Source organism: Petaurus breviceps, unplaced genomic scaffold (assembly GCF_028583685.1).
Source record: "Petaurus breviceps papuanus isolate PSGF00001 unplaced genomic scaffold, PetGlider_PUasm1.0 66, whole genome shotgun sequence".
Lineage (NCBI taxonomy): Eukaryota > Metazoa > Chordata > Mammalia > Diprotodontia > Petauridae > Petaurus > Petaurus breviceps.
The window spans coordinates 693,780-709,771 of NW_027186442.1; the positions used below are offsets into that span (position 1 = coordinate 693,780).

Sequence of the window (15,992 nt, forward strand, 5' to 3'; positions counted from 1 at the left end):
GTTAAAGCAAGAGCGATTACCCCTCAGACTGGTGCTTGGTCCCCCTACACTCTTCAGGCCCGGAGCTGAAGCTGCAACATGGCGCCGGCTGCACCACGGCATCTCAGCGGCTTAAAGCCGAGGCTATCCCAACTACTGGGTCCCAAAGTCAGACTGCACTGACCTCTCACTTTGTCCTTCTCATGTATATGTTGATAAATTTGGAAACGGCCACAGCTGCTGCTGATCTGGAGTCCCTCTGTCCGGCGGCTGGTCAGGCCTGCCCTGGGTCTAAATCCTCACGTGGGCCTGGGCTCGGATCCCAGAGCGCTATACTGGCTGATTCCTGCTGGACTATCCTTAGCTGGAGGTTAGCTTTTCTGCGTCATTTTGTGCATTCTGTTACTCTAAAGTTTGTTTAGAGTTCCTTGTACCAGCCTGGAAGTCTTGTTTCTACTCTGCCATCTTGACTCCCTCCCTGACCCCCCCCCCCCCACATTTCATAGATGAGGAAACTGAGGATTGTATGGATTTAATACTTTACCAAAGTTACGCAGGTAAGCAGCCCAGGTAGAAATTGAATCCAGGTGTCATTTACCCTAGCCAGTGCTCTTTCCATTATATCAATAGAAAGGGTGTTGGGATGGGCACAAAAGTGAAGATTGAACACTTGTGTGTTGAACTTGTTACTATGGGAAGGGAGTAAACAGTAAGCACCTTCTGTGTTCCAGGTATTGTACAAGTGCTTTCCAAATATTATCTCATTTGATCCTTACAACAACCTTGTTTAATAGGCATTATTCAGATCCCCATTTTATAGTTGAAAAGATTGAGAGAGACAGGTTAAGTGACTTAGCCATAATCATATAACTAGTAAGTGACTTGAGTCTGGATTTGAACTCAGGTTCTCCTCACTTCAGGTGCTCTTTTAACTGTGCCACCTAGCTGCCTTGGAATGTTAAAAGACCTGGAAGGCTTCAGCCACATTTGATAGATTTTTTCACCGAGGAGTTGTGGGGTGGCATGAATTTGCTCAGAATGAGAAAGTGATGCTGAGTTGTGTTTCTCATCATTAAAGAGAACGGCCACATCAATAAAGTTATGCATTCTTTAAAATATTTTAAGTAAAAAGGAGAAACTGAAAATGTTGACATATTTCAATGTTCATTTTCCATTTTATCTTTATTCTTATTATGAAAATAAAAAGTAGAGTTTTATATAAGAGAAATCTTGCCATATTAGGTGAGATCCATGATCATCTTGCAATTCTCTTTTGATGTATAAGCTAGGATATATGTTGTGAAAAGAGTTATCAGTTATCTGCTTTAATATTTCCTGTATTGTCATTCATGAATTTGTTGAGATATTTTCTGATAAGCTTTTTTTTTTCTCCCACTTACAAAATGATTTCTTATTTTAGAATTAATTAGTCCAGGGAAAGAAAAAAGATTCTTCTCAACACCTATAAGAAGCATCTTTTAAAACCAATAAATAGCCTCTGATGAATCTAAGTGATTTTGTATCTTCTACTTGAATCATTGGTCAGGGAGGCTTTTAGCACCATTAAAAAAATGTAACAAAATGGTTCATCTTTTTCTTGAGTTTAATACAGTTAGTATTATGAGTGACAAATATTAGTTGCCCATGTAACAATCAAATCTTCAGCATTTAAAGATCGATCTCACTAGTATTACTAAATATTGAAATATTTGTAGAAAATTAGTATGAAGACTATATGTCCAGTAAGATTTTCCTGTCATTATTATCAAATATATTGAGCATTGTTCCTTGAGATAGAGTGAGATATGACTACCCTTTCCCATAAAGGACTTAGTATGTCTATGTGGGCATCTCTTGAAAGGCTTACTATGTCAGGATCAAAGAAGGTTCTGTGCTCTGAGCAAAGCAGAATTGCAAAAGCTCAAAAGAAATGTGAGATGTGTAAATTTAGACATCTCCAATGCAAATGTTCATATGGACTATTTGTGCCTGACCTGTGGTAGAGTCTTCCAACCTCATTTTGGACTTTCAACCACATTTAGACACACTGTACCTTGACTCCAATATAGTGATGTCATTTTGGTCCTTTTCAAGCATAAGGGACAATAACCAACCCATGTTTAGATGGGTAGAGAACATGGACACAGAAATATTTTTCACAATAAGGATAACAACAAAATAAGTTTGTATTTGTATTGTGTATGTATAGCGTGTTATAATCCAATTTTTTCCTAAAGTTTCTTTGCCAAGTCTTATCAGTTCTACTTTTACAACATCTCTTATATATTCACCCTTTTCTTCTCTGACACTGCCACCACCCTGTTGCAGGCCCTTATCACTTAATATCTGAACTGCTGCAGTAGCCTTCTTGTCAGTCTCCCTGCCTTAAGACTCTTTCCATTCTAGTTCATTCTTTACTCAGCTATCAGAGTTATTTTCCCCAAGCACAAATCTGACTATTTCACTGCCCTATTCAAAAACACTAGTGGTTTCTTATTATCTCCAGAATCAAATATACAATAATGTGAACTAGCATTTATATAGTCATTTAAAGTTTGCAAGATGCTTTACATGTGTTAACTCATTTGATCCTCACAACAACCCTGTGACTTAGGTGCTTTTATTCCCATTTTACAGATGAGGAAACTGAGGCACAGATAGGTTAAGTGACTTGCTCAATGTCACACGACTTGTAAGGAGTCTGAGGTACATTCCACTATATTCCTGACTCCCAAGTCTTATGCTGTATTCAGTGTGCCACCTGTTTGACTTTTAAAGCCCTTTATAACCTGCTGGCCCTTTCCTACCTTTCCAGCCTTACACTTTACTTCCCACCACATACTCTGGGATCCAGTAAGTGATCTCCTTGCTTTTTTCTTATACAAGATACTTTTATCTTATGCATTTTAACTGGGTATCCTCCATACCTGGAATTCTCACCTCTGTCTCCTGGCTTTCCTTACATCTCAGCTAAAATCCTACCTTCTACAAGAATCCTGGTCCCCTTTAATGCTACTACTACCACCTTTCCTTTGAAATTATTGAAGTTATCTCTTATCTATCTATATCTATCTTATCTCTATCCATCTATCCTACACACACACACACACACACCTACCCACCCTTGTTTGAATGTAATATAATGGTTTGCATGTTGTGTTTTCTTTCTTCTTCTGCCTCCTCTTCCCCCCCCCCCCCCCATTAAATTGTGAATTCTTTGAGGGCTGGAACTGTTTTTGTTTTTATTTGTTTTCCCAGTGCTTAGCACAGTGTGTGACATATAATTAGGGCTTAATAAATACTTGATGATTTGTGAGTTAAGTAATGAAGATAATCTTAGCTAAGTTTTACAGATAAGGAAGCTGAGACAGAGAAGGTTTAAGAGATTTTTCTACAGGTGAGTGGTAGAGCCTGGATTTAAACTCTTGTCTTACACCTTCAAGTCCTTTGCGTTTTCTGTACAAGTGTATTATTGCATATACTGAATATGAAATGAGTCATATGATAAATTTAGGAACTCAGAGGAAGCAGCAAAAACAGGAGAGTATGAGTGCCATTGAGAAAGCAGGTCTTTGTGAAGGAGGAGGAACTTCAGATAAGTCTTGAAGGAATTGTAGGACATAGTTAAATAGAATTAGAGCCATGAGGTGATGAAGACCTGAACTAGAATAATACAATATTAAGAATTGGACTAGATTATAGGATCATAATTTTGGATATAGAAGGGACTTCATAGGTTATATTATGTTACCCTCTAATTTTATAGGTGAGGAAACTGAAGCCCAAAGAAGTTATGACTTGTCCAAGGTCACATAGGCAGTAAGTGGCAGAGTTGGTATTTGACCCCAGATTTTTTGACTCTTGCATTTCTACATTCTCTACGATACCACAGTGCCACCTAAGGCATCCTTGTCACCCAAGCCAAGACTCCTCTCCTCAAGATCCCTCTGAGAGTCATTAAACTGTCCCTTACCACCCTCTTCCTTTTTGTCTGACATCTTGGCTTGGAGGCAGCAGCAGCAGGAGTTCCTGAAGCCTCACCATGACTCCCAAGGACGATAAAAAGAAGAAAGATGCTGGCAAATCGACCAAGAAAGACAAACATTGCGTGAACACGTCTGGGGGCAAGGCTAAAAATGCGAGATAAGCTCAACAATCTGGTTGTATTTGACAAAGCAACATACTACAAACTCTGCAAGGAGGTCCCCAAATATAAACTTATCACCCCTGCAGTAATCTCAGAGAGACTGAAGATCCAGGGTTCTCTTGCCCGAGCAGCCCTCCAGGAACTGCTTAGTAAAGGTCTGATTAAGCTGGTTTCCAAACAGAGCACAAGTGATAAATACCAGGATCACCAAGGGTGGAGATGCTCCAGCGGCTGAAGATGCATGAAATGGTTCAACATTTTTTGTGTACATTTTCAAAAGTCAACAATGGAGAGTCATTAAACCTCTTTCCTTTTTTATTCTAAACACTTCCAGTTCTTTAAAACTTTTGTGTAACATAATTTTGAAATCTCTTGCCATCTTAGTTGCCTCTTTCTGTGTGTACTTGAATCTGTCAGTATCTCACTCAAATTGTGGTACCTAGAATTGAATATAGCATTTTAGTTTGATTTGCTTTAGAGTATATTGTGATTATTGTTATATTGTTATATGGACACTACATTTACAATAATGTGCCATGAGAGACTGTTAGCTTTTTAGCAGGTATGTCACATTTTTTGTTTGTGTTGAGCTTATTAACAACTAAACATAGGTAATGGAAGTGAGACTAGAAAGGTGAATCAGATTTGAAAAACATTATGAAGGAAGAATTAGTAGCATGTAGAGATTATTAGGTATGAGAAGAGTAAGAAGAATCAATTATGACCTCAGGGTTTGAACCTGTGGGATTGACAGAATGGCTGTATCACTGTCAGAAATGGCTAAATATGAAGGAAAGCAATTGTTTGGGGTCAAGGGAGAGAAGAAGAATTTGCTTTTAGGCAAGTTAAGTTTGAAGTTATGAACATTCAGGATAGAGGTAAGAGAGGAAGAAATTTGAGGATGATCTGAATATGTCCTGTCAACAGACTGAATCTACTTTTTGAGAACTACCGTAGTAGAATTCAAAGAGGTTTGTCACCAGTGACCCTGGGTCACTTGGCAACAAATTCTATCTCATGATAATCCATGAAACAGAAAAATATAATGGCATGAGGGAAGAGTAATGTGCTATATGTCCAGTTTAGGAAGAACTTTAAATACCAGAGGATTCTGTTTGATTCTAGAGATAATAGGGACCACCGAAGTTTATTGAGAAGGGGGACTGGAGTTGTGTGTTCAGAACTGTCATTTAGGAAAATCTGTCTGGTAGCTGTATGGAGGAAACAGTGGAGTGCGGAAAAGATTTAAAATATGGCTGCCTTAAGGAGGCTATTGCAAGGGGTGATGAGAGCCTGAACTCTTGGAGTGACTGTGGCTGGGGAGTGGGAAAAAAAATCACATTTGAAAGGGATGTAGAGGCAGAAATGACAAGGTCTGGCAACTTATATATGTGGGATGAATGAGAGTGAATAATCAGGTATCACAGAGGTTGTAAACCTGAGAGCCTGAAAATATATTGATGCTGTCAACAGAAATAGGATTGATGCATCTTTTGCATATTGGGTATTTTTTCTAGGAATATTTTAGTAAAAGCTCATTGAAAGAAAAAAAAAGTTAAACTTTTTTTTTTCAGCCTGTTATAAGTATTAACATCATTAACATGTATATAAGGGATTAGGAACTAGAGATGATTATCTTGGTGAAGAGTTGTTTCCTCCTTCCATCCACCCATGATTATTGATTTCATATATTGATATCAACTTGAGATGAACATGTGATATTATTGATGCGATGTAACCCATGTAGACCTCCTTATAGTAACCCATTAAATGATACTGTGTAGCTTTTTTTTTTTTTTTTTGCTTTTTGGAGGGCAATTGGGATTAAGTGACTTGTCCAGGGTCACATGGCTAGTTCTGAGGCCGTATCTGAACCCAGGTCCTCCTGACTCTAGGGCCAGTGCTCTATTCACTGCGCCACCTAGCCGCCCCTACTGTGTAGCTCTTGTCCATATTACCCCATAAATCTTCCATGAAGGGAGAAGGTGCCAAACAGTGGTGATGGGGGCCTTCCTCTACATTTTGTGATGTTATAGGGGTACTTAGGGAGCATATTTGGCTGTATCTTAGCTATCTTGTACCTTATTGGTTCAGTTTTTTTTTCCGGCTTTATTTTGCTGATAATTGCAAATTTTTTTTTTGTTGTTGCTTTTTTGGAGGGCAACTGGGGGTAAGTAACTTGCCCAAGGTTATGCTGCTAGTATTTTTGTGTGGGTGTTAAGTGTCTGAGGCCAGAACCGAATTCAGGTCCTCCTGACTCCAGGGCCAACTCTCTACTCACTGCGCCACCCAGCTGCCCCTATAATTGCAATTTTTTGTTGGGTATATATGTTGGTGTTTAGTTTGTCACCAAATGTACCCCTCCATTGCTCATTAGGTAACCTGCAACTTTAATTCTTTGGAAACTGTGACATTACATGACTTGTCGCCACTATACAGCACCACTGGAAGAATATTGTTATTTAAAAGATGAGTCCTTTGCTTCAGGGAGAAATTTGGGGTCATTTGGAGTATCATTCAATTTCCCAAATGTAATTCAGCCCATTCTCTTCCTCCTTCTTTTTGATTTTCCCCTTAGCTCATTGTCCATAGGTAGTTTCTCTGTAAGATATATGTACTGATCCAACTGCATGTTATAGTCAGGATGATAGGCATTCTTCATCCACTTGACTTTTTTGTTTGGATGGTTAGGCCAAACATGTGTATACCTCTTCAATTTACATAGTTTTCTAGATATCCTTCATGACTTCTGCAGATACTGTTGGCAAGCATATTTTTACCTCATTTAATATCAAGAGAATTGGATAACAGATATCTGTTACATCTTTCAAGGAATCTTATGGTACGTGTACACACGTGTATATGTGAGTAAATATATTCCACATATTCTCTCTATTTCTGCCTTCGCTTTTTCCTTCCCACCTTTTCTTTCTGTATTTTCTCTTTGGAGATACTGAATTCGCCATCCCTGGAGGTTAAGTAGAAGCTGAATAATTCTCAGGGAAGTTGTAAAGGGGATTAATTCTCAAAAATGTATAGAACTAAATGTCCTTTAAGACTCATTTCAACTTTCTGTTTCTGACAGTTTATGTCTAATTGCCTTTGTTCTAGTTTTAAGCATGGAAGGAGTCCTCAGGACTAAGAATTGCTTTTAACCCAGCAGAAGATTTCCTGAGGGAGAATTCTGGAAATAGATCTGAGTTTAGAGTTATGACAGCACACTGGAAGATTCTGTTCTAGAATTCCCCCCAGGGTCAGGGGAGTCCACAAGAGGAACCATTTATGAATTTAAGAAATGGAAGGGAGATTTAGAAGTCATCTAGGCCAATCCCTTCAATTTATAGATGAGGAAATTGAGCTCCTGAGAGGTTAGATGACCTGCCCAAGATCACACAAGAGTTAGCATCTGACTCCAGATCATTTGACTTCAAATCTAGTGCTTTTGTCATGGCACTATGGGTGCTCCTAGAGCAGATGATCATGGTCTAGGGACAGAATTGATATAGAAAGTACAGAATTAGATAGCAATATAGTTATTTTGAGAGTGGATTTCAGTGAAAATAAGGTGTCAATGGTCATGAGGGAGGGTAGGGCATATGCATAGGATGTTATAGAAGTATTGATTTAGATCTAGAAAGGGAATTTAAGAGTTAAAGACATCTGCAGAGACTGCCTCAGGATTGCAGAATCACAGATTTGCAGCTGCAAAGGGGCCTTGGAGGTTATATGGTCCAACCCTGACATTTTATAGATGAAGAAATTGAGGTCTAGAGAATTAGAATGATAGAGTCCATATTTCAACCAGAATCCTCTGACTTTAAATCCGTTGCTTTTCCCATTGTACCACTTGGAGGTTGGCAGCCTTTAACAAATAAGGTACTGTTATCCTGACTCTTCTCTTTCTGGTGTTTCAGAGATTCAGATGCTGATTTTCATGAGGGATAAATATCGATATGATGATCCTTGATGTGCTGATGGTGGTGGTAGTTCTGCGCTTGCACCCAGGGCTATTTTCAAGGGTGTGTGTGTGTGTGTGTGTGTGTGTGTGCGAATGTGCATGCATACACATATGCATGTGAGTATGTGCATTTGTGCTTGTGCACAAACACGGCAGGTTGAAGGTTGAATGAATCATTCCTTATGCTCAAGTGTTGGGAACTGATCTTAAGAAGTCAAGGGCATGGCCATGGAAAAGGTAGAGATGAGTCAGGGTTGGACAAGGGCTCTGTGCTCTCTCAGGTATGTGTTGAACATGGAACTGAGCATATTCAGTAATAAAAAAGATAAATGGAACTTAACTTCTTTCACTAATCTTTTCAAAGGTGACAGTGACTTTGTTACTGGACATGTTCTTTGACAAGTACACCCTTTTCCTAGTTTTTATATCATGCTGATTGTTACTTTTAGCACCAGTGATTTAAGTATTCAGCAGAGTGACAGAGACGACAGTCATTCTTTGGGACTATTTTAGGAAAGAAATAAAGTCGTTCCAAACCATCATTAATCACAACAATCAATTTCAATTATCTGGCTACATGACGAAAACTGAAAACAAAGACAAACAGCTTAATTTGGAGAAGAAAAATTTATAGTTAAAAAACATAGGGCTTATATTGTAGACCAGAAATTGAGTAGAAAATTAGAATTGTTTCATATAAAACTCAAGTATTCCTGTCATTCCCTTGGCAGGAAATTCCAGGAAAATACAAAAGATATTCTAATCACTTTGTTGAGTTATAGAGAAGACAAAAAAACATTTTAAAGTAATTTGAAAATACCTTAACTTATAATGAATTACTAATAGTCAATCAGGAAGCAAATTCTTGACAGTTTTATGAGGTAGTGCAGCAAAGGACATAAATTTATCAACTTTGGTATGTGAAATATGTATTTTAGTTATTTTAAGGTAAATTCTATTAAATTGTTTTGAGGTATTTGGTTTAAAAGCTACTTAACATTTTCTGAATGTTGAACCTCCCATTACTGACTGGAAACCTAAGATCAGGATAGGGACTGGACCTATGATTTCACTAGAATAATAGGAACTCATTGCTAAGGAAATTCTTTTACCAATGCAGACCAATACCTTCTCTGCCACTAAAATCTTAGAGAATTGCTTAGAGTACTGAATGGCTGAGTGGCTTACCCAGTGTGTCATACCACCATTATTTATAAGTGAATATGAATGTGAAGTGTTACTGTCCTACAAGAAATAGATATTATGAATAAAGAGAAACAGAGAAAGACTTACCTGAAATAATGGAAAGTAAAGTAAGCAAAACCTGAAAAACTTTATGTGCAATCACTGGGGTAGTTAATAGAAAGAATAATGGCAAACAGCTGAAAATTAATGTTATAAAACTGCAAAAAAAGCTTGGCCCCAAAAAGAGGCTAAGAGAAGAAACCTAGCCTCAACTTCTTTGCAGAGGTGAAGTCTGTGACTATGGAACACTACAAATAATGTCAGATTTTTTTTCTTTTGATAAGTTTTGCTAAATTTTCTCATTTTAAAATTTCTTTATTTTTAAAATTCTTTTTAAAAAGAGATGACCTTCTGGGATGGGAAAGTGGAGAGAGGGAGGGGTGCAGATGTAGACAATGTAAAAAAGAAATGATATAAAAAGTTTTTAAAGATACATTAAAACTTTTTTTTAAAAGGAAGATTTGCAAAATTGTGTGGTAGACAGGTACCTAAAGTGCTTATTTGATAAAAAAGAAATTTTCAAGAAATTAGGCAATTCAGGTTATATCACAAGTATGCCTATTCTTAGTTTCAATTTCTTGGATGTTAGTCTAGTAATAGCAAATTATCCTATTTTTAAAGGGAAAGAGAATCATTTGCATTTATTTTAGGTGTTTCCCTTTTTACTAAAAATAAAAAATAAAAACACATGAAGACACATAACATGCTGCCCCATTGGTTCTGTATCACTTTTTAATTATTGTGTAGCAGCAATATTGCTACAACTACAGTGTATTAATTTCTCTCTAAGAATTAAAAAAAAAATTTTGACATGTTTCCCATGAGAGGTAGTGTTGTATAGTAGAGAACCGACCTCACAACCAGGAAAATCTTGGTTCAAATGTCACCTTTGTTATACACAATTTTTTTTTTTTACTGATAGCGTAAAATATTTATTATATCCTTTATTTTTTACATTGATTACATTTCCCTCTGCATCCCTCCATCTCTCCATTTTCCCATTCCAGAAGTCCATCTGTTTTAAAAAAGAATTAAAAATATAAAGGAAAAAAAAAAGATGAGAAAACAATTTAGCAAAACCTATCCGATAGGAAAATAAATCTGATATTATTCATATCTTTGGTTTCACTCATTTCTTTATGTTAATTCCTGAGCTGAAGTTTGGTGCCAGGTCATTTCTTGGTCTCATCCAGAGTGTCCTCCTGGGTTCTAGTGCAGACCTTGATCTCGCAGAATTGACTCCCCCCCCATCCCCTTACCCCTGCTCTCCCAGCTTAGATCTTTAGATCTTTGCTATTCAGAGCACTGAATCTTCATAACTCTCTGGCATTTCAGCATAAAATACTAGGAGTATCAAGAGGTTTGAGATGTCTGAATCTGGCTGCTTGCTGTTATCCCCAGAAGCTGGAGCTTTCTTCCTCTGTTCTTGCTGCCTCAAGATAAAGATCTTCTACACTATACATGTCTTATCTCTGATCATATTGTTGCTTGATATGCTTACAGGACCCCTTTTTCCTGTTGTCTTTGGACTTTGCCCTGATTGTAGTTTTGGGGTGAGAGATGTTATTATATGTAATTCTTTATTGGACTTTATTAACTTCTATTTTTAAATCTTAGAGGTAGTAGAAACTTTAACAATCCATTTTGATGTCTAAGAAAAATAATTTGAGCCTGTTTAGAAGATTGAAACTTAATTTTAATAGACTTTGTTTTGCTTTATAGTAAAAATGCCTCGTGTGAAAACATCACAGCCTGCAAAAAAAGGTCCAGCACGGAGAAAGCTAGCAGAGCAGTTTGCAGTAGGGGAAGTTGTAATTGACCTGACCAAAAAGGAATGGAAAGTAGGACAACCAATTGGCCAAGGTGGTTTTGGTTGCATATATCTCGGTAAGTTTATGGTCTCAAATACATAAATACATATGTGTGTTAGTTGTGTGTACAACACACACATACATACATGTCCTAAATAATTTTTTTTCATATCAATTGGTGTTCCAGTAAGTGGAAACATTACAGAATATGGTTAAACAACTGTGATAAACATTTTGCGTTCACATGAAATAGATGCCTCTACAGTGGAGTTGGTAAAGAAAGTCCTATTTGTTTAATTCATTGAGTTATAAGTTTATCTTTGGTATTTTGTCATCTGTGAGATCAGTAGGTTTAGGGTAAACATAATCTTATAGTATGTTTGGTATCATGTAAAGAAAACAACTAGTATCATTAAAAGCAATGAAGTATAAAGATGATCTAATTTTTTTTTTAAGGATCCTGAAGAGAGACCCCTTGTAGAGCCCTTTGACCCTGCAGATTAAAAAAATTTAAAAAAAAATTCTTAATCTGTTGGCTTCAAATATTGCTTGCATTACCAAGAATATTTGGTAGCAATAATCACATTAATAATTCACTTTTATATAGCACTTTTTGTACACAAAATGCTTTCCTTACAGCCTATGAGGTAGGTAGGTAGTGCAATTCAGTCAACAAGCATTTATTAAGAGACTATATTCCATGTATTATGCTAAATGCTAAATATGTGAAGAAAAAGTTGAAACAATCCCTAATGTAAAAGTTTTCATTTAATCAGGGGAGGAATGGAAGAGAGATAGGAGGAGATAGTAGGATATAGTGAACAGTTTCAGTTGATTGATGGATTCAGAAGCTAGATTACAGAGGGATAAGAAAAGAGTTGAAAGGAGAGAAGTGAAGGCAGTAAATGTAGATGGCTTTTTCAAGGAGTTTGGTTGAGAAAAGGATTAGGAATATAGGTCTAATATCATAGCATGGTAGGGTATTTCTATTCCTAATTTTCTTCTTACCATAATCTGCATTTTCTGTAGACTTTGAGAAGTTGATTAGTACCTTCACATAAGAAATGTCTGATTTTCCTCTAATCAACTTAGTAGTTAACAATTTTGTGTCTCCTTGAAAGGGCAAAGGATATTGCTAAAGAGGAACATGATTCAAGAATTTTTAAGAACTTGATTCCATATCAAGGTTTGGTGAGGGCAAAGACATACCAGCCAGGTATATTTGCTTTAATTGTCTTCACAAGGATTAGGATAAATGATATCATAAGATGTCTCCTGCAAGAGGATATTTGCACTGAAGCAGGGGTTCCTGACTGTTTTTTTGTCATGGACCCCATTGTAAATATGGTGACGCATATGTAGACTTCTCAGAATAATGTTTTCAAATGTATAAGGTACATTGAATTACAAAGGAGACCAATTATATTGAACTAAATTAATCAAAATATTAAAAAAAAACATTTATGCACCAGATTAAAAAGCCTACACTAAAGATAGTCTTGCCTCTTTCAATTTTGTGTAGGTATAATTAGTCTGAGTAGAGTCAAATCAGTAAGCTGGAAATTAGGAGGTTGTACTTTTCTTAGTTTGTAACCTTTGTTATATGAAGTGACCTCTGTTCATGCTAGCTCTTTTGTAATATTTGCCATCAGAAAGTGTGTAAAATATTTTAATGTTTAGGTGTACTATGAAATATTTTAGAAATCTAGAGTCAGTTCTAGATAAACATTTCTGTCAACCTTAATCAGCCTGGAGGGGGAGATATGATTCTACAAAATTCAATCTTGGGTACTTTTTTCTCATACCCCTCTCCCTCAGCCAAGTTTGTATTACCACTTTGTGCAACTATTTTAACTTCATATTGTCTATCTTTTATAAACTAAATCCTTTTTTTTTGTTTTTTGATTTTTTAAATCTGACCATGTTTTCTTCATCACTTAAGCACTTATGTAAGTGACATGTTTCCTGGGGCTATGCCTCAAGGAGCTCAGACCTCTCCCATCTGTCCATTTCAACCATCTTTGGGACTAAAAAGCTCCCTCTTTGGTGTGAAGAGTGAATGATACAGTCTTCTTTGGAATGTTACTTCCTAAATGATGGAAAATGTGTGCTTTTATGTGACATGGGCAATCTTATTATTATTATTGTCGTTATAATAATTGCTCTTTCAGAGGGCTATTTCTATAAGAAATAAAATGACGGAGACCTTTCCTGAAATTTCTGTAGTTGGCAGGAGAACAGAGTTTAAGATTTGAAATAAGCATCTTGAACTATTTACTCAGTCCTTTTCCATTTGATAGAGAGGATAATGTTGTACAGATCTTAATGTGTATGTGTTAATGGCATCTTCTCTTAAAGGTTATACCTTTTATTCTGATATGATATATTTAATTTTTTTAACAGCTGATACTAATTCTTCAAAGTCGGTTGGCAGTGATGCCCCCTGTGTTATAAAAGTGGTAAGAAAATATTTTAATTGATTTATTCTTTCCTGGTCATTTAGTAATGGATGTGTCTTGTGAAATAGCTTGAAATAAATTGGAATTAATTTAACTGTAAAATTATATATTCAGTAGTATGTATCATAAATGTCTCCTGAGACAAAAATAGACCTTTATAGTTTTAAGTAACGAGTTTCAAAAGTTTCTCCCACCTTTTAAATTAGATTACTGCCATTAAAAAAAGTCTTAAGCCTGAGGTGGACAGGAATGTAGTTATTTAGTATATTAGAAATTATTAGTTCTTTTTCCTTTAGCCCTTTGAAATAAAAGAAAAACTCTTTTAAATTTAGTTTAACAAAATGGAAACACTGAAAAAATTTGGATTAGAACTTTATCATATTTCATGTTGTATGTGCTTCTTATCTTCCATTTAGTCTTTTTTTAATGCCCCTCTCAAAAACTCTTTAAAAATTTGGTAGATTTAATAATTTATAACTATTATGGACTCATTTAATCTTATTTGGGATGACTACGTGAAAATAATTTGCTTTTGATAACTGTTAGCATTGTACTAGGTTTTGAATGCATTCAGAGAACATTTTGCACTACCTGTAATGTATTTTACCCACTAGAATCTAAATTAAATTTTGTTAACTATTATTTGATACTTAATTCTGAACATTTACAAACCTAAGGTTGTGAAAGCTTTCCCTATTTCTCATCCTTCTGTTTATTTAAAGAATAACCTGATTTATAGAAACATTGAATCTCAGATTTGTAAAGGAATTCAGATGCTATCTAATCCAAACTGTACTTCAAAAGCAATCCCATTTTATTATTTTATTTCTGACAGTTGTTTAGCATTCACTTGAAGACCTTTAGTGATGGGAAATACCTACACTAATGTGTCTATTTCACTTTTGTATTGCTCTAATTAGGAAGTTTTTTCTTAGATCAAACCAGAATCTATATCTTTGTCCCTTTCCCTCACTGCTTCTAGTTCTATCCTGAGGATAAGTAAAACAAAAGTAATCTCTTCCACATGTTAGATTTTGTTATCAATTGAAAATAGTTATCATTGTTCCCTTAATCTTCTGTTTTTCAGCTGGTATTTTTGTTGACATGTTCTATAGTCCTCCACCCTTCTGTATGTGTGTTTGTTTGTGTCCTTTAAGATGTGGCAGGATGAGAATGATTTAAGATGAATATCAACTAAAATTTTTTAAAGGAACCAACACAAACTAAAACAGGATACTTATTTTAGCAAGCTAACATGCTTTTCATAATCATGTATCGGTTTAACTTTGCAGGGGAAAAAGATTGGTGTTATTGAATTTTATAGCTGAATTAATTTTTGGTGTGATTTTTTAAAGTGATCACGAACAAGTTAATTCCCGAGTTTTAAATAGAAAATATTTACTTCACAATATTTCACTGAAGAAACTGACCTTATTCTAAAATAGACTCTGGTATCTACTGTTCATTTAACTCACTTCTTGTTAATTCTAACTCTGCTTTCCATATGTAACTCCTTTCAACCTAACAAACCCCAGAATCTATCTCCTACATTATAAACAGGAGCCAATGAAAACATAAAAATAAAATAATTTTATTTTTCAGTTAGTTTTTCTGGAATGCAAATATTCTATATATTTAAAAATGCACAGTATCACTTCTAGATTGGTGTGTTTCAAAGCGGAAGTCTTTCAAAGCAGATACCGTATATCTTTCATCTCTCTTTCTTCTTAGTACTTAATGCTACATTGATAGTATTAAATAAATTTCTTACTATCAGAATGTAAAAAGACCATGTGGATTAGAGAAATGAAGCTCACTACATTTCAGATGTATGAAATTAGAGAATTTTATTCTTTAAAGAATTTATTCTGTGTTAGCATACTGCTTTGTTTCATTAATGTACTGAAAAACATACCTGTGATAATGATTGTGAAAGCTGCTTTTTTAAGAAGTAGTTTAAGTACTTAATATCTTATGGCCCCTTTTCATACGAGTGGTCTTCACAAATATATGCCTTTGTAAAAAATGTGCCTATTCACAAATAAGATCAGCTTTTCTGAAACAAGCATAACATATTTGGAGATACACATCTGTTTCCAAATAAATAGGAAACAGTTCTGATATGTCAGTAACTTTATCTATTATAGATTAATTAGTTTGGAGGGAAAAAAATTTCTTGCTTTTGTAAACTTTTTGAAAAAAATTTCAAATATCTAATAAAAATTGGTATTGTAGTATTTTGTATGCTATTTGTATTTGTAGTTTGATTAGGAACTGGGCAATAAGGAATTGATGTAATCAGTTATGAACTCAGATGGTTATGCTCCCCTAGCCATGAGAAGTTTTCAGTCAGGGATTGGATTCTCTTGTCAAGAGAATTTCCTGCTTTGTGT

General features: G+C 35.6%; 1 protein-coding gene and 1 pseudogene across 1 annotated transcript in view; both read left to right on the plus strand.

Annotated features, from left to right (window-relative positions):
* The window catches only part of LOC138173873 (serine/threonine-protein kinase VRK1), a 142,523-nt gene that overhangs the window by 54,232 nt on the left and 72,299 nt on the right, over window positions 1-15,992 (plus strand). Inside the window, exons 2-3 of the mRNA XM_069103951.1 lie at window positions 11,052-11,216; window positions 13,544-13,599. Coding sequence (XP_068960052.1) covers window positions 11,057-11,216; window positions 13,544-13,599 — 216 coding nt within the window. The 5' untranslated portion in view covers window positions 11,052-11,056. The remainder of the gene's footprint in view (window positions 1-11,051; window positions 11,217-13,543; window positions 13,600-15,992) is intronic.
* On the plus strand, window positions 3,760-4,529 carry LOC138173855 (small ribosomal subunit protein eS25 pseudogene; annotated as a pseudogene).